At 44.8% G+C, this 24,926-nt stretch overlaps 1 protein-coding gene across 1 annotated transcript; it reads left to right on the forward strand.

Moving 5' to 3' along the window:
- Positions 1 to 4,244: 4,244 nt before the first annotated feature.
- DNAJC27 (DnaJ heat shock protein family (Hsp40) member C27) lies at positions 4,245 to 18,294 on the forward strand. Its single transcript, XM_066626613.1, has 7 exons — positions 4,245 to 4,489; positions 5,766 to 5,848; positions 6,898 to 6,967; positions 7,760 to 7,924; positions 8,437 to 8,559; positions 11,927 to 12,087; positions 14,364 to 18,294. Exons 1-7 carry the CDS (start codon positions 4,412 to 4,414, stop codon positions 14,494 to 14,496), a joined length of 813 nt encoding a protein of 270 aa, XP_066482710.1. The 5' UTR covers positions 4,245 to 4,411; the 3' UTR covers positions 14,497 to 18,294.
- Positions 18,295 to 24,926: the final 6,632 nt, after the last annotated feature.

The following is a 24,926-nucleotide window of genomic DNA, read 5'->3' on the forward strand; positions in this document are numbered from 1 at the left end:
AGTGACATAATGTGACACAATATCAAGTGATGTTGTAACGTCATTGCCCTGGGCACCGGAACAGTGCGTTATGCCTCTGAGGAAGATGCACTCAATGTTGACAGGAAGCACTTCCTGTTAATGTTCAGTTAGGATCCATCTAGCATGCAGGCTGGTTCAGTCGCTCTTCATTTCAGTAATGATTTTGCTTTAAGGAAGAAACACCCGCTCTAGTACACAAAAACTAAGGTAATGGAATCAGCTCAGGGGGCACAGGACCCCCTCGGATCCACGGATAATTGAATCCATGGGTACCTGATCTGCAGATACAGAGGCCCACCTCTGTGTGTGTGTGTGTGTGTGTGTGTGTGTGTGTGTGTGTGTTTTAATCCATTCAGTCATGTTCAACTCTTGGCAACTTTATAGGCAAGAGCTCTGCATGCTACTTGTCAAGTGCGGCTTCTTTAAATTGTTGGACATTCATCTCTGCATCTGTTTTGAAGGTATCAAACCAGCCCATTCTAGTGAATTCACACATGTTTTATGTATGTTGTGGTATTGATCTTAAAAATAAAAAATAATAATTTTTATGGCATTTTTGCAGTTGCATTTATTGGAAGTCCAGGAGCCCTTGTAGCGAACAGTGCAAGAGCTTTCCTCTGAGGCTTTGCCCTGAGGGCAGGAAACTAACTGGTATGCCCATATCATAGGATTCCCCACTCTAACTTTCACAGGGGAGTTCTTTCCCATGTTCTGCACCTCTGGTTTTCAATCAAGGAAGCACTTTTTGATATGATGTATTTCCCAACCCTGGTTTCTTGTGGTGATGTTTCAAAGCAGTAAGTTAAGTTGTGGTCTCATTGTTGCAACCCATTGACCAAATCAATCACCCCGCATGATGTATTAGCCAGCACTCGATACATGCCTCTGCTTCCCTCCCCAAGGCCTTGGAGAGGAATTTTATCAGGGAGAACGAAGTTTCTTTTGAGCCCCTTCTGAAAGGGGGAGGGGATGAAAAAAGTGGGGGACGGGATGACAAGGGTGGGCAGGAATGGCAAGGGAGTAAAACAGGACAGGGGGAGGGTGGTGACAGCCCGAAAAGTTTTTGGAGCCCAGGTAATATGGAAAACCAAATACATCTCAATGGGGCTTCCACCCAGGTGTCCGTGGAGAAGAATACTAGGACTGTGCATTCCTTGTTCCTGAGAAAAACTCTTGAGTCCTGAGCCATTTTCGATTTCAAAACGTGTAACTCAAGTCCACATGAGTCAGGGAAAACATGCACTTTGAGACCTGAGTCAGAGTCTTTCAAGTCAAATCTCTCATCTCTGCAGGTCTGTTTGAGTTAGTAAGCCCTGAGGCTGTGTCCCTGAGCTCCTATACACTCCTTCATGGCAAACAGATCTATATGCAAAAGAGCTACTGTAGTAGGTCCGTTTCCTCCCATATTTGACATTGTGTTGACAGTAATGTCCTTAACATGGTAGCAGCAGCCACCATGCACCCAGCATCCCACGCAGGCAGTGAGTCCAGGTGAGATAGGAAATTTCGGGGCCCCCTTCTTTGGCTCCTAGGCCCCTTTTTGGACCCTAGGCCCGGGTATAAATTACTCCCCTTACCCCCCTTCTCATCAGCCCAGTGAGATTTGTGGTTTTGGTCAGGAAAGATAGCTGGAAAGTTGACATTTCAGCCCCTTTTTCTACAATACTGTTTATTGCCTAGAATGGGTTTCAGAACATAAAACTTAGGTTTTTGTGGCTTGCTATATCATTCTCAACTAGTCCAGTGGGACTTGTGAATTTGAATGGTTTACTTAGCTTGGAAGTTGGTTTTCTGGATTCTTTTTCTGGAATACTATTGATTGTCTGAACAGATAGGGAAATGTGAACGTTGTGGAAATGTTGTGGTTGTTGTATCAATCACTTTCACTCACCTAATCTTTTCTGGTGTGTGAATCCAGCTTTGTTTGATGGCTTAGAACCCATCATTCCAATTTATTGTTTCATTAAAAAATAGATTTTGGCTGAAAAAGACTTAATACAATTTTAACACTGTAAAATGTTCTTCTATGTGCCTCTAATACATCCCACCGTTTTTTGCATAGTAATATTATGTCTATTTCAGCCCACTTCAATCCAGAACGATTCTGGCTGGAAAGGAGTTAACACAATCCTGATATTGAATTTCAGGTTGCAAATACTGTATTGTCTTTGTGTGTTTTAAACACATTCCACTGTTTTTATTTTTGCATCAGTTTTATTTATTCATAAGTGTTATTTATTCCAGTCTCTTCCATTCCAGTCTTGACATCATTAAACTAACCTCACTTCAGTGTGAATTGTTTTTGGTGTATGAATTTAAAACCTTGTTTTAAATTCCCAAACCTTGTTTGGGATATTCTTCGCTGTCCTGCTGAAGCAGGCCTTTGGAACTGCAACAGAAGGCATCTATCTCTGGACCAGATCAGATGGAAAGCTCTTCAACCTCTCCAGACTGAGAGCAAAGTCCAAAGTCCAGCTGAAATGTCTGCGTGACTTCCTCTTTGCCGACGATGCAGCTATCACTACCCACTCTGCCAATGATCTCCAGCAGCTCATGGATCGTTTTAGCAAGGCCTGCCAAGATTTTGGACTGATGATCAGCCTGAAGAAAACACAGGTCATGGTTCAGGATGTGGACTCACCTCCCTGCATTACAATCTCTGCACATGAACTGGAGGTTGTCCATGACTTTGTGTACCTTGGCTCAACGATCTCCGACACTCTTTCTCTCGATACCGAGCTAAACAAACGCATCGGTAAAGCAGCTACCATGTTTTCCAGACTCACAAAGAGAGTCTGGTCCAACAAGAAGCTGACGGAACATACCAAGATCCAGGTCTACAGAGCTTGCGTTCTGAGTACACTTATGTACTGCAGCGAGTCATGGACTCTTCACTCACAACAGGAGAGGAAACTGAACGCCTTCCACATGCGCTGCCTCTGAAGCATTCTCGGCATCACCTGGCAGGACAAAGTTCCAAACAACACAGTCCTGGAACATGCTGGAATCCCTAGCATGTATGCACTACTGAAACAGAGACGCCTGCGTTGGCTCGGTCATGTCGTGAGAATGGATGATGGCCGGATCCCAAAGGATCTCCTCTATGAAGAACTCGTGCAAGGAAAGCGCCCTACAGGTAGACCACAGCTGTGATACAAGGCCATCTGCAAGAGGGATCTGAAGGCCTTAGGAGTGGACCTCAACAAGTGGGAAACCCTGGCCTCTGAGCAGGCTGTGCAGGCTGAGCAGGCTGTGCAGCATGGCCTTTCCCAGTTTGAAGAGACACTTGGCCAACAGTCTGAGGCAAAGAGGCAAAGAAGGAAGGCCCATAGCCAGGGAGACAGACCAGGGATAGATTGCACTTGCTCCCGGTGTGGAAGGGATTGTCACTCCCGAATCGGCCTTTTCAGCCACACTAGACGCTGTTCCAGAGCCACCTTTCAGAGCGCGATACCATAGTCTTTCGAGACTGAAGGTTGCCAACAACAACATTAAGGTGATTATTTTTTCCTTTTGTTATTTTGAAATGTTATTTTGAAATGTTAAATTACAAGTTATTTGATGCACTTCTTACTGTTGCAATAATCTGTCTTGGAAGCATAATATATAACCTTAAATCCAATCAAATGTCTACTCAGAAGTAAGTCCCATTATAGTCAATGGAACTTACTCCCAGGAAAGTGCGCATAGGATGGCAGCCTTAGAGTCCTATCCTATGCATGTCTACTCAGAAGTAAGTCCCATTATAGTCAATGGAGCTTACCCCCAGGAAAGTGTGCACGGGATGGCAGTCTCAGAAGTAAGTCCCATTATAGTCAATGGAGCTTACTCCCAGGAAAGTGTGCATGGGATGGCAGCCTTTGAGTCCTATCCTATGCATGTCTACTCAGAAGTAAGTCCCATTATAGTCAATGGAGATTATTCCCAGGAAAGTGTGCACGGGATGGCAGCCTTAGAGTCCTATCCTATGCAGATCTACTCAGAAGCAAGTCCCATGTAATCAATGGAGCTTACTCCCAGGAAAGTGTGGCTAGGACTGCAGCCTTTAAGGGCACTTCAACAAGAGGCTTGACTTGCAACAAGGCAGGTTCTCCAGATCTAACTTTGAAACAGGCACAAAAGCTGTCAGCTTTGGTTCAGTCTCGCGAGATTTCCTAGGTCTCGCGTTGCGCTGAGTGGATGAGGCGTGTCGCTCATCAACTCTCGCGACATTGCACAGAGTCGCGAAGCGTCACCCGAGGCCCTATCCGCGCCAAGTGCTCAAGACTATGGGGAACGGGACTACGGTGGCGGCGAGGACGGGGATCGGTACCGCGTGCGGCGGCCCTGTGGGCAACGCGTGAGTGCGGCCGCAGCCCTGTGGGGGAAGTCGAGCCTCTTCCACGCCCAGATGGAGGCGAAGCGGAAGGAGCCGCGCAAGTCTTTGAGGATCAAAGTCATCTCCATGGGCAACGCGGAGGTGGGGAAGGTAAGGGGGAGAAACGGAGGCGCGCTATTGGCTTGCGGGAGGCTGAGTGACAGCTGGGCATCCAATCGGGTGTTCGCAACATATTTGGCCGTTATGACAGTTGGGAAGGGATGGAGCGATAGGCACCAATTGCTTGGCTGCTGCAAAGGCTTCTGGGAAGAGAAGTCAGGGTTGTGTCAGGGGGGGGGGGCCATGACCAGCAGTGGCCTGTTCTGTAGCAGCCTGCCTGGGGCTCTAGTCCTGAGCTCTCCCTAACTTCCTCCTCGGGCTGCAGCTTTCTGGTGGAGGCTCTGCCCTGCTTACTGTTGGCGTAATATGCTGGCAGTGCTTCTCAAGCCTTTTAGCTTGAGACCCACTTGTTAGAATGACAGTCTGTCGGGACCCACCGGAAGTGATGTCATAACCATTAAGCATTGTCATGGCTAGAAGTGACATCATTGTGCAGAAAAAATTTTAATACCCCCATACAACAAAATCAAATCAAATAAATTAAAAGTTTGCAACAAGCATATGTTTAAAAATTTATTTAAAAGAAAGAATCCTTCTAACCCGCTGGTTCTCAAACCTTTTAGCATCGGAACCCACTTTTTAGAATCTGATGGGACCCACTGGAAGTGATGTCATTAATCTGGAAGTGATGTCATGGCCGGAAGTGACATCATAAGGCAGGAAAATGTTTGACAACCTGAGGCTGCAGTCCTATCCCTACTTACCCAAGAGCAAACCCCCTTGACTAACATTGTTAAAAGCATATATACTGTATATGGGCAATATATCTTAAAAGCATATATGCAGTATATGGGCAATATACATGAAAATATGGCTTTCTGTCCCAAAGGGACTTATCTTCTTTTTAAAATGGCACAACTCGAGCAACAGCCACCAGAAAGGCTGATATGCTGAGATGTGCAGGGTTTCCTGGGTGAGATTGCAAACTTTTCAGGGATAGAGACAAGTTTGTTTTTTTCCTTTGGAACTCTGTAAGACACTACAGCACTGTATAGATAAATAATTGTTGGAATTATCCTCTGCATTTTAAGGATGGTGTAGGTTATTGATATATTTATAAAAGAAAAATTACAGCCTAAATCTGTTGAGTTGTAAATTTTGTCTTCAGTTACTTGGTTTTATCAAGCATTGGTCATGTACACGCATGCAGGAAACTTGTATTTCTGAAAGGTGTGTGTTGAAATTAACTTTGAAAAACAAAAAGACCTGTGGGCCAGATCTTCAGTTTTGACAATTGAATAACAGTCACAAGTGTTTTGTCTTTTAGAGCTGCATTATAAAGCGGTACTGTGAGAAGAGATTTGTACCCAAGTACCTTGCAACAATTGGCATTGATTATGGTGTAACCAAGTAAGTAATAACCTTTCACAGAAGAAAACCAATATACATTGCAGTTCCTGAAAGGGAAGTCTGTTGTGGTGGGTGTGGAAGAAAAGTGTGTGTTGTGTTTGTGAAATGGAAGGAGTGGAAGGCATGCGCTAATGGTGTCATGCTTGCAGCGATGGTAGTTTCCTTTGCCTGTATAGTGAAAGCTGCTGCTGGGAAGCTGTAGCTATATGTGTGAGCATTCCATTTGCCATGCACAGGTTGCATCTCATCATCCTTGGATTTGGCTCAATGTGGGTCCACTGACTCACAATGAGCCCCAATCAGGGGTGACTTGTAGTCCTCCAAACATGACTGGAGCAGAGATCCGGTCACATCCAGAGGGCATTCTGAGGGTTTGGGAGGCAGCATGTGGCCTCCGCAACTCTCAGAATGAGTTCTAAGGCCTCAGGAAGGCCTTAGAATGTCACTTCTGATTTTCAGCGAAAACCAGAAGTAATGTTTAAAGGCCTTATAAGGTGTTCGGAGGGCTGGGGAAGGCTTCCCTGGCCCTCCAAAAGCCTAATAAGGCCTTTAAACGTCACTTCTAGTTTTCATCAGAAAACGGAAGTGATGGTCTAAGGCTTCTTCAAGGCCTTAGAAGTCATTCTGAGGGTTGCGGAAGCCGCATGCAGCCTCCCCAACCCTCAAATTTCATAATCCATGGATTTCAGTATCTGTGGGGGGTCCAAGAACTGATCCCCCCAGATACCGTGGCACCCCCTGTAAATTCATCCCTGAAGATAATTGGGGATGCATCATGTGGATCAAGGCTCTACTATGACTCAGTGGAAGGAGAATGTGTCACAAAAGCAGTTAGACAGCTTATTCTACCAGTTTACTGGATTACTGTTTCTGTTCACAAATTAACATTGGAGTTTTGCCACAAGGTCCAAATGAGTACATCAGAAGGCTCCTGGTTTGTGACTCAGCTTCTGTGTAGAGATGCTTGTTGATGCCTATTGAAAAGACAGACTTGGTGAGAGGAGTTTGCCCATGCTTGGACCTTGTGCCTGTCTTCCTCTTTCTTTCAGAGTGCAGGTTCGAGATCGAGAAATCAAAGTGAATATCTTTGACATGGCTGGACACCCCTTCTTCTATGAAGTAAGTGAGCTAATAAGTGACAAGTTTCTAATGCAGAGGTCAGGACAGCAATCCCTGAGACTTCTAATGCGGGGATCTAGGTAACTTCTGGCTGTAAAACAAGGTTGGAATATACATTTTAAAGAAATAGTTTATCATTGAGAACCACACCGTAATCCTGTCTTAGGCTGGAGGGCTTTCATTAATTTGCTTAGTGGCTTGCAATTATTGCATATTATTTTGAAGCATAAAGCAAGCATTCTATACTATCCTTAGGTAGTCATATATTGAAATCCTTACCTTTTTTTAAAAGTGTGGGTGGGGGTATTAGAAATGGAATAATAATGACCATAACATGTGGCCACTGTAGTTCTCAGTTAACCATTCTATAACTAAAGTAGGAATCTTGTAACCTTATTAAGTACAAGCGTAACACAAAATGAAACATGTAAGCATAAATTTGTCATATCCTTCCTGCTTTTAATGTTGAAAGGGATGCGCCTCCTTATTATATCATTTTTGGGGACAGATCATACATTATTAAGCAGGAGTGATGTGGCGTAGGCTCATGTACCTTCCACCACTATTATTGATACAGTGCAGATGCTGTCATCATTGGTCAGTCCTATAGCTCCATCTGTCTGCCTGTGCAGATTGTATCAGATTGGTTGTATATTGGCATGCATGTGATGAAGAAATTGACCCATAAATTGTAAACCTGTACATTGGTAGTTTATGTGGTTGCCTTTTTTGTGTCTTGGAGCATCCTTGTGGTCTAGAATAGCAGTTGCTTTGTTTCTATGCTCTGTGTAGGTGCGCAATGAGTTTTACAAGGACACTCAAGGCGTGATCCTAGTGTACGATGTTGCACACAAAGAGTCATTTGATGCTCTTGACTCGTGGCTTGCTGAGATGAAACAGGAACTTGGACCACACGGAAACATGGAGAACATAGTCTTTGTAGTTTGTGCCAACAAGGTAACCATCTCCAAGGGGAGGATAAGATGAAGAAAATTCCTTCTTATAACATTTGCTCTTGCAGAGAGCTCCATATTGGAGACCAGTGCGTACTTCAGAGAGTTTCCTGTTGTGAATTATTGACTGTAGAAAAGAATTAAACACATTTTTGGCTAATTGCTCAATCACTATAGACCAGAGGTTCCCAAACTGTATGTCATGACAAGTAGAATTTGAGGCTTGCATACTGCCCACGTTCAGTCATACACCTTTCTCACAAAGGGCAGCTGAGTTGGGATGAACACAGGCACATGCTGCCTTTCTACAAAGTCAGACACTTGGTCCGTCTTGCTTGGTATTGTCTATACTGGCTGACAGTGGACCACTAAGTTTCAGATGAGGGGCTTCCCTTACCTGATGATGTCGAGAATTGAACCTGAGACCCTCTGCCTGCAAAGAAAGCGCATGCTCTCTCAGTGAGCTCCAACCCCATTCCTGGACATTAGAGTGATGCTCTATTGCTTGTCTTTCAGATTGACTGTGCCAAGCTTCGCTCTGTAGATGAGAGTGAAGGGAGACTGTGGGCAGAAAGTCGGGGCTTCCTTTATTTTGAGACCTCAGCGCAGACTGGAGAGGGAATCAATGAGATGTTTCAGGTAAAACCTGCTATGCAAAATGATGCCACCCTCCTGCACACTCTTCTTAATTTCCCAGGATATGCACCCTGTAAATTCTCTTTAGTGGGAGCTCTGAAGTGTTACTTTTTGACCTCTGTATGGAAGACAGTTTCTGTCTCCAAACCAGATGCGACTTAAAGCATGGCTTAAAGGCTCCTTCTCTTCCTGCCCTATTTTTAGAGGCATTTTTAAAAGTTTTAATTTTTTCACAGATTTTATTTTTTTCCCCCCCAAGGAGAAAGTGCAGAATGTGGTGTTATGTGTTTTTAATCCAAGGGCATGTTTTAATAAATTTTATAATAACTTGTGTGCAAGTAGGTGTTATAGTGTCAGCAGATGCAACAGCAGTCACACAGCCAATTACATATTTGAAAATGATTTCCCTTTTTTGTAGAGTTTTAGTTTGGGTTTTTTTTTTTCCAAAATGACAACTTCAGAAAGCAGTGTTATGTGTTTTTTTTATTTCCTTATCACTGAAAAATCACACATTTACCTTTTTTTTTTTTAAACCACAAAACAATGGTGTGGCCATCTGAATCTGAACCACAGTAGTGTGTGTGGAGGGAGTTCCGAGTCTTCCCCCCTGCCATTTTCCTTTTGCACAGCATCTATCCCCACCCTTGCAATCTTCTGTTTGCCCCTGGACAGGAGTTGTTCTGGGGTTTTGAAAACTTGAGGAAGAACCTTCAAAGTTGAATCTTGTTTGTCCCTGAAAGAAATAAATGAGTAAAAAGAGCTTCCTTGAAGAAGAGTCTTGTCCCAAGGATGAGTTTGCTTGTCACGAGAAACTGTCAATGGTTCTTCCCCTCTCCTTTTTGCAGTTTCTTGGTTCCTATGTTTTCCTTCTCTGAGGGCATGTGTCTTCTTTCCTTGTGCTGATTAGATCTTTTCAGCTGATCTTTTCAACACCAGGTAGCTGAAGGCTTACACCTGTGCACTGCTCTGATGCAGCAGAAGAACAGACATGTGAGAGACTCTCAGCCCCAGCCAGGGAGATTGTTTCATTCCTTGTGGCTTTTCTTTATTTCTCTGTTCTGATTCTATGTAACTCTCACCCACAATTTGAAACTGTAGGGAAGAATTTAAAATTGTGTTTGTCATTTTTAATTTGTTACTTGCCCTAAAACTTTGAACTCATGAAACTGCTTTCTGTTGAGTTCAATAGGCCACTGCTTGGACCCAGAACTATCTACAGTGACTGGCAGCAGCCTTCTTGATTTCCGTTTAGGTTCTTTACCATCCTGGAAATGCTGGCAGGGTCTGAACCTGGAATCTTCTATATGTAAGGCATGTGCTCTGCTGAGCTACAGCCCCAACCTCCTTTGAATCTGGCTGTAAATTTAAATGAATGAACAAATAAGAGCCAGTAGTGCCAGAATCTAGCCCTTCTCCTCCATCCCCCCCCCCCCATCTCATCTGTATGCTGAAATAGAAGGAGGTGGGGAAGAACGTAGCAGCTTGTTATGGAGAGATGTAAAATAACTTGTGAATTGAGGGGGTGGGAAGAGGAAGAAGCAGCAACCTGTATGAATGAGGATGGTACATTTATGACAGGAGGGCTTGCAGAGGTGAGGGATTAAGGGCCCAGTCCTATGCTTCCCAGTGCCCAGGCCTGCAGTGGCACCAAAATGGCTACTGCTGCATCCAGTGGGGCTGGGAAGCTGTGCAGCTCCCATTCTTGAGTGGGTGCAGATTCGAGGAGACCCATGTCAGGACTCCTGGGCTGGGAGGGGAGTCAGGATATGACAGTAGGGCCTGCCACCATCTATGCCCTGCTCCCTCCCCCTGCCATGCCTTCTCCTCAACCCTCTCTGCTGCCTGGTGCTTCACACAGAGCACCGGGTGGCAGATCACTGACCTCCATCCTGAGCCTGTCCTGCTTGGGCTTGTGCTGGGCTAGCTCCGGCACTGGCCTTGCTCTAAGTCCCACAAACTTGTCTTATGGCATATTTGAGATAGTGCATGCTGGCAGTGAAGCCAGTGCACACTGTTCTGGATTGGGCTGTAAGTAACCCAGAAAATATCTTGAAGGCATCTTAATACAGTTCTAGTACTGTCATTGTAAAGTACCTGAATGGGAAACTACCTGGGAACTGCTGGGAAGCTCCTTTGTGGCAGTGTTTCTCATGCCTCCCTGCCATTTGTAGGTACTTGGCTTGTAGGATTGCACCCTACAATTCCTCACTGCATTCCGCAGGTCAGCGGTGAGATGTATGTTTTTGGTTTTTTTTAAAGTTATTTTTCTCCTCCACCATTCCCTGGTTCCCAAATGCCCTATTGAGATCTGTGCCAACTCTTCTGCTAGTGTAAATCAGTTAGGCCAGTGCTTCTCAAACTCTCTGGGAGAGTTTGAGAACCACTAAGTTCTTGCATGGATGGGAGGGGGGAGGCAGCAGGGGTGAGGGAGGGCAGCGGTGCGGTCCCCAGGATCGTGCCGCTCAGGGGGACTGCAGGGGCTTGGGTACACGTACCCAAGCCCCTGCAGCCTCCTGGGGGTATGGGAGCCCGAAGCAACCTGCAGCAGGGCTCCCCGCAGCAGTGAAAGTACATGCGGAGCGATAGCACTTCACTTCCGCTTTAGCAGAGGCGGGGCGCAATCGCTCCGCATCTACTTTCACTGCTGCAGGTTGCGCCGGGCTCCCTACAGTCCTGGGAGGCTACAGGGCCTTGGGTACATGTACCCAAGCCCCTGCAGCCCTCCTGAATGGCGCAATTCTAGGGATCGCGCCACTGCCTCCTCCCTACCTACCTCCTCCCCCTACGGGGATTTAAATAGCCTGCCTATGTAAACTGCCTTGAATAAAGTCTGAGGAGAAATCTGATGACCAAGAAAGGTGGTACATAAATACCTGTAGTATTATTATTATTATTTACCACCTCCAGGCTGCCCCTGCCCCTTAAGGGGGCAGGGGCCAGGGCCCGCAGGCTGGGGCGTCGCAACGCCCCAGTTTGAAAAGCCCTGAGTTAGGCCAAAGGGGAAGTGTTGGGCCTGAGCCAAGGGCTCCAACTGGTTGTGACTGAGGTCTCCCCCTGCTACCACCTTATCTGCTCCAGTGGCTGGTCTGCAGCCCACTGTTACCAGCTGCTGTGCTGTCAACAGCAAGCCACAGAATGGCAGCAAAAAGCCAAAGCCGGCAACCCACAAGATATGCTAGCAGACCTTGTGGTCTGCTAATGCATCTCACAGTTAAGATTTGGACAGAAGACTCTTAATCCCTGAGCTTTCCCAGGTTTCTGGATCTGAGGCAGCAGACTGAGCTTCTGGAGGTAGGGAGAGGTTCACAGGATGTTGTCAAGCAACAGTATGCCCTGGGTATTCCTAAATTTGCCTTCTGTTTGCTTGCAGACCTTCTATTCGGCTATTGTTGATCTGTTTGACAATGGTGGAAAGCGCCCCACATCCAGCATGAGTGTCAGTTTCACCAAGGAACAAGCGGACACCATTCGAAGAATCCGTGGCAGCAAGGACAGTTGGGACATGCTGGGTGTCAAACCAGGGGCTACTAGGTAATGGAGACTCTAACCTTTGGACCTGAAGTAGTGTGTGTATTTTGACATCAATAATTTTACTATTGTGTTTTTAAGTAATGTAACCTGCCTTGGGAACCTCTTTTGGGGGCAGAAGGGTGGGGGTATAAATTGTCAGGTAAATAAATAAGCAAAGTAATCCTGCTGCTGGAGAAGCCAACAAGACCATTCAGCCAGGAGAATGGGGCCTGAGGGAAGTGAAGAGGGACTGTGTGCAAAACCTGGGTTTGTGGAAGAAAGGGTGCCCTGATGATTTGTGGGAAGTGGTGAAGAGACCTGCTTTCTCGCCCTGGGAAGATTGCCTATAATAATGCCTCTTTCCACAACAGACCTGCCCTGTCCCTACCAATGCCAGTACTATGGAACTTCTCAGTTACTGCTTGGCGGCAAGTGCCCCAGTGCCCTCCACCACCAATTGCTCCTAGATTATTTATTTTATTTATTTACTTTATTTATATCCCGCCTTTCTCCCCAAAGGGACGCAAGGTAGCTTACAGTAATAATTAAAAATACAATTAAAACATAATTTAAAAAAAAAATTAAAAAACATTAAAAACAAAGATGTTAAAACAGCAATCAGGCAAAAAGTGTAAAAGAGCAAACAGCAACAGTTTATAAAAGGCCCCAATCCTGTAACCAGATGTTAAAAAATGATGTTAAAAAGGCCAGGAACTCAGAAGCCTTGTCTGAAAGGAAGTGTCTTCAGGCCTCACCAGAAAGTTTTATGGGAGGGAGCAGTTTGTAAATCAAGGGGAAGGGAATTCTATAGTGTTGGTGCCACTATTGAGAAGGCCTTATTGCTTGCTGCCCCCCTCCCCCATACCTCCCTGGGTGGTAAAAGAGCCTTCTCTGATTACCTAAGGGGACGAGTCGGATTGTATGGGAGTAGGTGATCTCCAAGATACCCTGGTTCCGAGCAGTATAGGGCAGTATCATGCTTCTACATTCCAGCCTTATATTGGTTTCTGTTTCCTTGCTATCATCCAGGCTGAGTAGATGGGGAGACTTCTCTTCTGCCATTTCTAAGACAAAGAACGTTGTTTCCTCATCTTTGTTTGGAAGGCCTGAATGGTGATGGAGGAGACTCCTGAGTTCTGGGTGCAGTTGTAATGGGGATGCTCCCTTTGCCCATCATCATTTCTCAAAAAGATTGGTAATAGCGAGGTCTGCTACATTTTCTGGATTAATCAATTAGATTGATTTAGTTTTAGAAGCCTTTTGTTGACTAAAACTGTGTCCTGATTAATTGGCAGTAGACTAAAAAATTGTTGTTTTTCCTGAAAGTTGAAAGTTTTCAAGTTTCCGATTGAAAACTGCAGATTGCAATGACTATAGAGGCAGATCGTCAAGGATGCCTGTTCTATGACACTGTGACACTTGCATTCATCATCTTAAAGAAAGGGGGGATCCATTCTGGTTCAGAACAGCTTGGCTTCTTATTTGCAAATTTGATTAATCAGTCAAATTTAGTAGACTAAAATCTATGCAATTAATCAGCTAAGATGCTTTAATTGGGTGATAGGCCTAGTAATCACTGTGACCTCTAGATTAGTGGTGCTCAAAATGTTCAGTCCACCTCCCACCTCATCCTCCATGGTGGGTTGTGGCGCAGTTGGCTGGAGTGCCTCATTGGGAGACCCCAGAGGCCTCTTCTGGGTCGTGCTGGGCCCACAACCCACTCTACCGGTCTACACAACTGTCCACAAACTGGAAGTCACTTCTGGATGCTTCTGCCAGCCATTCTGGGGCCCACAGAGGCCATTAGAGTGGGTCACTGTCCTGGTGTGACCCAAAGTGGCCTCTGAGGCCTTCTAATGAGGCGTTCTAGCCATCGTGTCACCTGCCCTCTTCCAGAATGGCTTTGGTTTGGAGTCAACCAGGCACAAGTGTGGGTGGGAGGATCACGACCCACCACACATAGGTTCTTGAGCTATCAGTGTATTGTGACTCATACTTTGGGAAACACTGCTCTAGATTGATATTTTTTTTTCAATTCAATTTAGCTCTTGGAAGACTGATAATGTTGTAAATTTCACTAGTGAAATAACTTTAGCTTTATGTGTGCTTTGTGAGTGAAATCTCCTCCTTGCATTCTGAGTTCTTTAAGATGGCCTATGCAAGGAGCCAGGACATGCACTTCTTTCTTCAACTTAGTCTGAAATTCTGAATCTCAACTCCTGCATCCCACTTTAAAAAAATTTTAATGCCTATGATTGTGGTTACAACTCTTGTTGAACACTTGTTTTGCCCTCCAGGGACGAGGTGAACAAGGCCTATCGGAAACTAGCAGTACTGCTGCACCCGGATAAATGCATGGCTCCTGGCAGTGAAGATGCCTTTAAGGCTGTGGTCAACGCACGAACTGCTTTGCTTAAAAACATCAAGTAAGACAGGGAGGAGACAGGTCTCCTCAAGAGCAGGTGATCTTCAAGGCTTTTCTGAGAAGAGTGCCCTCTTCCTGTCCAAGTAAGATGTCAAGGGTTACCTTCTGCTGCAGGCAGGGTAATGGGAGCAAGATCCTGAAGAAGCGTTCAAGGTGAATTCTCTTCATTGCTGCTTGCACCTTGTAAATCCAAAACTGTTTCCTATGTGCTGCAACTGGCTCAGTACAGATTTGCCCCTCTGTGATGGATTCCCAAATCCTTTGGAATGCATCTGCAGTTGTAGTGCCCTTTCATGTTCTCTACAAAGAATTTTGCTTTGGATTGAGTTGACTCTAAAATATGTTTCTTCTATATGGAGGGGCTTGTTTTTGTAGCATCCTTGTGCTTTGTTCTCCCAGATGTGGTGCTTCACATTTACCTTGCTACAGTTTCCCACTAAGCAGCTGCTTCTTGGCCTGGCAACTTCCCTCTTCCATTTTAAGTTGTCTTTCAGACCCTTTCTCTCAGTTAAATTACCATAGGGTCCTTTAGACCTGCTGATCCTCTTCTTTTCCTCTTACTATTATCTGCATACAGTGGCTGCCAGGGGCTTTTTCTGGCTCTTATGGTCTCTTATGTACCACATGTGTGCAGATAGGAAAAATACCAGGGTTGGGAGCTACTATGGGCAGTGAGTGCGTGAGGTGGGTAAGAGCTGCTCTCTGCCCATCTGAGTAATAGTTCTCCATGAATTCCCACTCTGTGCTATCCCTCCTTCTCTAGCATTAGCAAGACCTCTGACTTATCCCCAGTGCGGAGAAGGTGAAAAGTCCCAGGGAAGCTGAGTTTTTCGTTTGCCTTCAAAAGTTTTCTAATGCAGGCTAGGTACTGATTCTCTGGAAACTCTTCCAGCTTGGAGAGTGATTTTACAATCTCACTGGCTGCTTCTGGATTAAGACTTGAGACTGAAATTGCAGGAAACTTGCTTTGTGCTTATCATGTGAGTTTCATGTGATTTTGATTTTTTTAAAACTCTGGTTAAGAGTCATAAGGCAACAGGGTAAGTGGTTGGCAGTGCTTCCCAAGTACTTTCTGGAATCAGGGCCTGGCTTGCAGGAACAGGAAAGAGTTCTCTCTGCACTCTGTTACCTACCTGCAACACAGCCCCTGTGACAGGGTGAAATCCTCTGCCATGGAATTAGGTCTGTTTCAGATGCACAGGATTAAAAAGACTGAAATTTGGAGTGAGTGGAGCTGTGGCATTCCTATAATGTTTTTCAGTACTGCATGAACAGGTGGACAGGTTTGAGTTAAGTAAGGTTCCCAAAGAATACTTTCCCAAATTCTGGGGAATGGTGTGCGAATCCCAAATCCAGGTAAACTTTCTTTTGGCTTCATCAGGGGCTCATTCCAATAGAAGAATAATCATTCTTAAGATCACATATAAAGAAGGGGAGGGGAATCTAATGCATGAATATAGGTGGGATTGCATAACAGTTGGTTGGCTGTATGATTTTTTTCAGAGTTAAGTATATCCAATTCCATGGTGGAAATTGTATGCCTGTATTTTCCTTGGTGGCAGCTTGTTTTGGGGTAGGGGGAAGGTGCTACTATCAATTCTACCTCCCTTTCTCCCCCTTACCCCAATTGTTATCAGGAACAACTTGATATACCAGGAAGTGGAAAAGAGAAGAGGGTAGAGGCACACATGAGGTTCTCTTTCCCTTGTTCATGCATTGATGCCTGTTTCCTTCTTCCCATCTCTTAAGACAATGGATCGGTGCATTGGGAGATGACTGTCTTAGGGAGTGGGGACACCCCTTGGGGCACAATTTGCTCTGGGGCTGTAAAGTTGCTGTACTTTTATCTAACTATTCAGTAAGTGACCTTTGCACCTTCAAGCTTCACCTTATCCTTTTCAGACCATGATCATCAGAACACTAAGTATCCCACCAAGGGGGACCTTAGTTTTCTCTCTGCACCCCTGTTGTCTGGGGCTTCTCTGAGCTGGAGAGAGGAAGTTCTTTCCTCTGTTACCTTTGGGTCAGAGGTGGACATAGGTAAGCCCTGTGAGCATACATTGCTGGACAGGTCTTTTGATAAAATAATTGGGGGGGGGGAAGACATCTTGCCCCCCCAGCCAAAAATGATACTCTACCTTCAGTATTGTATAAATATCCATCAATCCATTTCTGCACTTTAATATACTAAATACCATTTCTTACCTTAGGCAGTGGTTTTAAGCTTGTAGACTTCTGCACATCTCGAATAGTGCACATCCTTAATAGTGTTGCCTCCCCTCTAATCATCTCCCTTTTTCTAAAGTGAAGCTTGGTATCCTGAACATTGTATAGGCCTTGTAAAGTACTATCCCAGTGAACTGATGGGTTGCTGTGTTTTCTTGCATTTGCACTTTTCTGCCTTCTGTGTCATGCATATTGTGTTGCATTATTGATGTTTGCCTTCACCTCTGTGCCCTCCAGTGTCCACAGATACTACCTCCTTCTGGAGCTCCTCTCTCCAGCCCACCCTCTGAGCAGCCTGTATGTGCTGTTGTAGTTCTCTAATCTGTACAGTCCAGAAACGCTGTAGGGCACTGCTATTCTTGTTGGTCATCCTATGAGTTGTTGCAATTTATAAAGATTGCCATGAGACCAGAGAAAGCTGTTTAAGATCTGTCCCAAGGAAAAGATACCACTCTCTTTCCAGGTGTTGAAAAATGGCCCTGTTCCTCATCTCTATTTCAGGTCTGGCAATATTTTTCTCCCAGGGTTATGTACTTACAGAGAAGACAGTGTGAACAGTCTAGGAGGCTTGAAATCGTAAAATGGGGGTGCATAGCAAATTAGCTAATGCAAATGATGATTTGGATTTTTGTCTGTCCTAAGGCAGATTTTTGTCCCCCCTCCTCAGCTTTCATTATTATTTTCCTTGCATTTGGCATGCCAGTGTAGGAGCCTTTCCATCTTCATCTCCCCAAGGCAAGTGAAGCGGAACCTGCTGTCGCTGCAGATAAAACATTGTTTGGATACTCTGATTCTGCAGCATGAAGTTGTTCTGAAAGGTGGCTAAATGACTCCTTGTCTGAACCAAATTGCAATGTGATGGGATCAGAACATCAAACATTGTGATATTGATAGGTCAGATCCTGTATTGGGGAGCAGGTTATGTTAGTCTCTCTTTGACACTTGCATGTGAATCTGGATGTGTGGGAAGCCATTGAAATGTGTATCTGCCTACTCAGTGCTGATTAACTCTTTTGGGTGCTGGCATAGGGTCATTTTAGCCATGCAATCTGCATAGCCTTTACTGGTTCCTCATTTGCACAGCTTGAGGTTTGATTGGGAGAGAAGGGAAGGCTGTGTGGGGTAAAGATACTAGTGCAAGCAGGGGGTCTGTCTGCTGTTGATCTACATCTGCCCCTTTCCAGTTTCTTGGACGATAATTGAGTTTTTAAGGGGATGTTTGGCCTTTAGACAGGGTGGTTCAAAAGACTGTTTCTTTGTGCAGGCTTTACTTTTGAAAGAGAGAGAAGCCCAGTGCAGGGTGGGTAAATGCCAAGCCATATAGGCGGAAAACTCTTTACAAAGCGCTTTCTATTGCTCAGAGCCTGCCTCAGCCTGCCTTGCAAGATGTATGGATTTGAATCTGTTGATAAATATTCCTTACTCCGAAAGGCCCTTGTTATACAACACCTGAAAGGGTAGACCAGCTGAGGTGAGCTGATAGAAAATGTTGAAATTCTGACACCTATGCATGGGCTTGTACAGAAAACCTTCTGAAGTTTATGTATTTTTTTTTTACAAAATTAAATCTAATTTAAAGCCACATCTTTTCTTGCTGTCTAATGTGTATGAGAGTTCCTATTTTCTTAATGTGTCATTTTGGATTACCTATTAGAACCATATAAATTGGATAAATGGTTGGATACTTAAATTTAGAAGGTTAGAGGAGCAGGTCCAAAGGGGATAATTGGGCTCAGATCAATAATAGCATATTGAACCAGGCTGATCCAATCAATGGAGAGTTGGATATGCACACAGGGCATACTTGGAGGTCAATCCCTACCTCAGTCCTGGATTCACAAGTGGCTTGAGGTAAGGCAGTCACTATGTGTCCCAGGATGCCCTGCCTTCATTTGCCTGAACTTGTTTTGTCAACTAGTGCTGCTCGTTTTACATGTCTGCTTTTTGCCCGGCTAGACTTGTCTATTTTGAAATCTGGGAGAAAGAAAGAAAAACGTGCAACCTCTTGGTGGGTTGCCTCCAAGGTGGCTGGGGAACATGACCTGTAGTTGTCAGTTTCCCTCCCATTCCAGAGCTAAATCAAAGTAACAAGAACATCTGGAAGCTGATTCCTCAATAAGAGTGACGCCCAGTGACTGACTACTGTCCAAAGTGCCTCATTGGTAGGCCTGCATTAGAAATGTGCAACACGTGCATACGAAATCAAGGACATCAGATCTAGGACTACTAACACATCCCAAGTGAAGCTTTCTTTAATCTGTATTGTTCTCATCCAGTAAATATGCCGTGCTAGTGAGCTGAGTTTTACTGCAATGGCCACTGGGTGCTGCTATAGGCCCATGTATGATCATGCTTCTAAAAAAGAGTACTCTGGGGAGTGTTCCATGTTGGTTTGAAAAGCAGATCTTGTGTAAAGGGTTGTCTCATTGGTTTCTTACTGCACACCAGAGCCAATTTCAATCAGCTCAACTGTAATATGGATCTGATTTGTTTCAACAGTGCAGAGAACTTGTAGACATCACAACTGGTATGGTATTCATATGCTTCAAGCTGCCAATTTGAAGAGGAACAAATAACCAGCTTACTATGTTACCACTTCCAAAAGTGTAGGTAGAAATCCTGTGACTTACATAATGTGTTCTACTGAGAATATTTGTTCCTTCCTTTTCCAGGATCACAATTCAAACTTATCCATTTTTGTTTTTTTGCACTATCCTTATAGATGAGACATAGGGCACAATCCTAACCCCTTATGCCAGTACTTTCCAGCACAGGCATAGTGGTGCCAATGGAACTTGTGCTGCATCCTGCAGTTGGGTGTCACTCACAGAGGCCTCCTCAAAGTAAGGGAATGATTGTTCCCTTACCTCAGAGCTGCATTGCCTTTAAGTCAGTGCTGGAAAGCACTGACTTAAGGGGTTAGGATTGAGCCCATAGAGCTGCAGCCTTTTCATAGAATTGAAAGGGAACTTCTAGACCAGTGGTTCCCAAACTGTGAGTCCAGACCCATCGGGGTGTTACAACCTGAATTTGATGGGTTGCCAAAGGGTGATGAAAAGATCAGTATCTAATTGCCTCAAGCCCTGAAGCTATTCAAAAATCAGATACTGTAGCTGCTAACTGTCCTGCAAAGAACTGAGCTCCTGCAGTTTGCGAGGATGTGTAAATATAGGGAGATAGACCCACAAATCGTTTTAGCAAGGCCTGCCAAGATTTTGGACTGACAATCAGCCTGAAGAAAACACAGGTCATGGTTCAGGATGTGGACTCACCTCCCTGCATTACAATCTCTGCACATGAACTGGAGGTTGTCCATGACTTTGTGTACCTTGGCTCAATGATCTCCGACACTCTTTCTCTTGATACCGAGCTAAACAAACGCATCGGTAAAGCAGCTACCACGTTTTCCAGACTCACAAAGAGAATCTGGTCCAACAAGAAGCTGACGGAACATACCAAGATCCAGGTCTACAGAGCTTGCGTCCTGAGTACACTTCTGTACTGCAGTGAGTCATGGACTCTTTGCTCACAACAGGAGAGGAAACTGAACGCTTTCCACATGCGCTGCCTCCGACGCATTCTTGGCATCACCTGGCAGGACAAAGTTCCAAACAACACAGTCCTGGAACATGCTGGAATCCCTAGCACGTATGCACTGCTGAAACAGAGACGCCTGCGTTGGCTCGGTCATGTCGTGAGAATGGATGATGGGGCGGATCCCAAAGGATCTCCTCTATGGAGAACTCGTGCAAGGAAAGCGCCCTACAGGTAGACCTCAGCTGCGATACAAGGACATCTGCAAGAGGGATCTGAAGGCCTTAGGAGTGGACCTCAACAAGTGGGAAACCCTGGCATCTGAGCGGCCTGCTTGGAGGCAGGCGGTGCAGCATGGCCTTTCCCAGTTTGAAGAGACACTTGGCCAACAGTCTGAGGCAAAGAGGCAAAGAAGGAAGGCCCATAGCCAGGGAGACAGACCAGGGACAGACTGCACTTGCAACCAGTGTGGAAGGGATTGTCACTCCCAAATTGGCCTTTTCAGCCACACTAGACGCTGTTCCAGAACCACCTTTCAGAGCGCGATACCATAGTCTTTTAAGACTGAAGGTTGCCAACAACACCCACAAACATTTTTCTTTCTGGTTATTATTACTTATAGATAGATTATTTTTTTCTAAATCTCCTTCTTTTAAAGTCTGATAAACCTAGGTGGGTCCTGAGAAACTGTCATTTTAAAAAGTGGGTCCTGGTGCTAAAAAGTTTGGGAGCCATTGTTCTAGACCATCAAGTCCCTGCCAGTGCAAGTTGTCGACAACATCCCTGATAGGTGGCTTTCCAGCCTCTGCTTAAAGACCTCCAGGGATGAAGAGTTGACCACGTTTCAAGTCAGACCATTTCACTGCCAAACAGTTTCTGCTGTTTAGAAGAACTTCCTAATCTTGTGTTGTTCCTTATTTTATTTTCTGTTTTAAATTTTCCATTCTTCCCTTCCTAACAGAAGGAAGAACTTCTATTCTTCCTAATTTTTAAACGAAAATTCTTGTTGCAATTTAAACCCATTTGTCCCTGTCCTACCAACTGGAGAACCAAGAACAAATCCGCTCCATCTTCCATGTACCAGCCCCTCAGATATTTATCTGAGTTATAATCCTCTTAGGGCCCAATCATATCCCATTTTCCAGTGCCTTGGGTTTGCATTGTGGCTGCACTGGTGCTGGAAAGTTGGATAGGATTGGGCCTTTAAACTGGACAGAAGTGGAACCTGACTAAAGTAGAATACAGATAATAGTGCTCTTGACCGTGATACTATCCTATTTTTGATGCTACCTTGTGAGAAGGAGAAATGTGTTGGTTTCTTTGCCATCGGGTCACATCATCAGCTCATGTTTGGCTTATTATCCACTAAAACCTCAGATCTTTTTCATACATATTATTGCTCAGGAAAGTATCCATAATCTCACATATGAGTTCCTGATTTTTTTCCTACTCAAAATGTAAAACTTTGGAGGCATGTGGTGCATCAAGCCCAAAGTATGAGAGAGACTGGCACTTGAGGTCATAAGAATATAAGAACAGCCCCACTGGATCAGGCCATAGGCCCATCTAGTCCAGCTTCCTGTATCTCACAGCGGCCCACCAAATGCCCCAGGGAGCACATCAGATAACAAGAGACCTCATCCTGGTGCCCTCCCTTGCTTCTGGCATTCTGACATAGTCCATTTCTAAAATCAGTAGGTTGCACATACGCATCATGGCTTGTAACCCGTAATGGATTTTTCCTCCAGAAACTTGTCCAATCCCCTTTTAAAGGCGTCCAGGCCAGATGCTTTCACCACATCCCATGGCAAGGAGTTTCACAGACCAACCACACACTGAGTAAAGAAATATTTTCTTTTGTCTGTCCTAACTCTCCCAACACTCAATTTTAGTGGATGTCCCCTGGTTATTGTGTTATGTGAGAGTGTGAAGAGCATCTCTCTATCCACTTTATCCTTCCCCTGCATAATCATGTCCCCCCTCAGGTGTCTCTTTTCTAGGCTGAAGAGGCCCAAACACCCCAGCCTTTCACTTATAAGGCGAAAAATTTCTTCCCAGAAAAGCAGCCTGAATCATTGCCCCGCCTTATCTCTGTGGCAGGCAAGAGGGTGGGGGGGAGGCAAGTGAGCCAGCCAATCACTATTGTGGGAGGGTGGCAGGGAGCAAGTGATCTTCTGCTGAGAGGAAGCTGTGCAGGCTGGGGTGCTGCTGAGTGTTGGAAGCTGCCTGTGGGTGTGCTCCATGTGCTCCTTCAGGCTGTTGCCCAGCTGCAGAAGCTCCAAGCGTAGGGCAATTGCCACCGCAGCCATCAGCAGCCCCCCTTGTTCAGCACCAGAGCCCACGGAGACATCTCTGGAGCTGCGCCCAAGACAGAGCAAGAGACAGTGAGCTGTGTGTGGGAGGGGGCGTCTGAACGAGGGAGAAGCAGTCATTGAAACAGCTGAGTCCATCTCCCCTTTCCTTCTTGTTCCCCCTTCCTACTGTATTTAAACTTCAAGCACTCCATTGGAAAGCCCAACTTGCTAACCCCCTTCCCATCTCCCCACAGATGAAGTTGGACAGGGTGAGGAAGGGGGGAGAGTGATCTTTTTAAAGAGGGAGAGAGAGAGAGAAAGAGGCAGCCTGCAGAAGGCTGTACCTTTGTTTCTCAAGCCATTGAAAGGGTGAAGTCCATCTCCTCTTTCCTTCTTGTTTTTGCCCCCTCCCCCTTATTAAATCCAAACTTTAAACTCTCTGTTGCGAAGCTGAGGCTTGCTAGCCCCTCTCTCCATAATCATTCACCACTGATGAAGTTGTACTGGGGGGAAAAGAGGAAGAGTTAACTTTTATAAAAGGAAAAGTTTGTGTGTGTGAGTGTGAGAGAGAGAGAGAGCACTTAAAACAGTTAAGGCTACAATCCTAGCCTCATTTTCATGAGAGTAAGCCCCACTGACTATTAAGGGACTTGCTTCTGAGTAGGCATGCCTAGGATTGGGCTCCTAGTCTATTCCCTCCTCTTGCTTTCCTCTCCACCTCTCCCCTTACTGTATACAGTCACACTTCAGTCTCTCCTTTGCAAAACTTTTTGCTAACCTCATTTCCCCCTATCCTCACCAATGAAGTTGGACTGGGGGGGGGGGGGAAAGTCCCTGCATTTGTTCACTGGAAGAGTCCTGGAGACCTTGCAAAGATGTAAAAGCAGACAGAAAAGCAGAGAGTAGAATTTAAAGAAGAATTATTCTGCAGCAACAGGTATTTTAGCCAGAGATCTTAGCTGCATGCTGGCAGGAGCTAGAAAGCACTTGCAACAGCTGCTTATGTAGTAAGCTTTTAGGAGAGCATGCTTGCTTCTCCCCCTGCCAGGACCTCCACAGGAGCACAGCTGCCCTTCCTCCACAGAGGGTCTACTTCCAAGTAAATCAGGTGCAACTATGTGCAGCTGCACTTGCTCAGTCACTCCTTGTTGCTTATCTCTCTACTGTGAACTGAATTGCACACTCCCAGTTGTGTGTTCTAAGTAGAGCTTTTGGCTTAAGGCACCAGGCACTTTAAAGGAGGATTTCATTAATGGTTCTACTGGTGTGCTGTTTCCAGTGTACTTAGAGCCCAATCCTAGGCTTGTCTACTCAAAAGTAAGTCCCATTAAAGTCAATGAGGCTTACTCCCAGGAAAGTGTGGATGGGATTGTGGCCTTACTTTGATAGTGTTTACAAATGGTTGTTGAGAGAACAATTAAAAAAATTAGTGAATAAAAATGTATCTTATGATCTATGAGATAGATAATAGTTTTTAATAAATTAGAGACTATTTTTAATACTGTTTTTGCTATACTATGTATACTATGTGCAGCTGCACTTGCTCAGTCACTCCTTGTTGCTTATCTCTCTTCTGTGAACTGAATACTGTGAACTATGTTCACTATGAATACTGAATACTGTGAACTATGTATACTATGTGTATATAGTATAGCAAAAACAGTATTAGAAATAGTGTATGTATGTATACATACTATACTACATACTATGTATGTATACATACATACATATGTATGTATACATACTATGTATGTATACATGTATGTATAGATGTATACATACTATGTATATATACAGTGTTTTTAATAAATTAGTGACTGTACAGTTCTTAGGTAACAATTACGGAGAGGTTATTTTTCAGGATCTGTCCTCAAGTAAAATCAGACAAAATTATAGTCAAGACACCTCCCTAAGTTAAACCCCTGTCTTATCCGAGGGTCATAGCAAATGCCATGATTTTGGACTCAAAACCTGCCCTCGTCTTATCTGTGAGATCGACTTATAGGCGAGTGTCTGCGGTAATCCTTCCCATGCATAACGTTTCCCATGCACAAGGTCACGTTTCACTTTGTACAGAGTTACATATACACATTGGAGTTGGGGAGGCAACGCTAGTCTGTTGACAGTGAAATCTTGTGCATGCCTGTTCGGAAGCAAGCTCCATGGAATTATGTTGGACTTCCCCAGATAAGTGTGTATAAGATTGCAGTCTGAGGCATGGAATAAGCAGGAGTGCAAGTCTTACCCTGTACTATAGCTGTGCTTGTCAACTTTCCTTTCCCTATTCAAGTGTGCCACAAACCCCACTCTATATAATAAAATCTACAAATGTAAGATAATATACCATAGCAAGATGGAACCTGTGAATATAATTCACTGGG

This window comes from Tiliqua scincoides, chromosome 1 (assembly GCF_035046505.1).
Source record: "Tiliqua scincoides isolate rTilSci1 chromosome 1, rTilSci1.hap2, whole genome shotgun sequence".
NCBI lineage: Eukaryota > Metazoa > Chordata > Lepidosauria > Squamata > Scincidae > Tiliqua > Tiliqua scincoides.

Excerpts from the sequence above, each read along its gene's own strand:
- DNAJC27 (XM_066626613.1), top strand. The coding sequence starts at position 4,412 with ATGGAGGCGAAGCGGAAGGAGCCGCGCAAGTCTTTGAGGATCAAAGTC. Across the intron at positions 5,849-6,897 it reads ATTGATTATGGTGTAACCAA|AGTGCAGGTTCGAGATCGAG; the intron begins GTAAGTAATAAC and ends TCTTTCTTTCAG. Across the intron at positions 6,968-7,759 it reads GACACCCCTTCTTCTATGAA|GTGCGCAATGAGTTTTACAA; the intron begins GTAAGTGAGCTA and ends TGCTCTGTGTAG.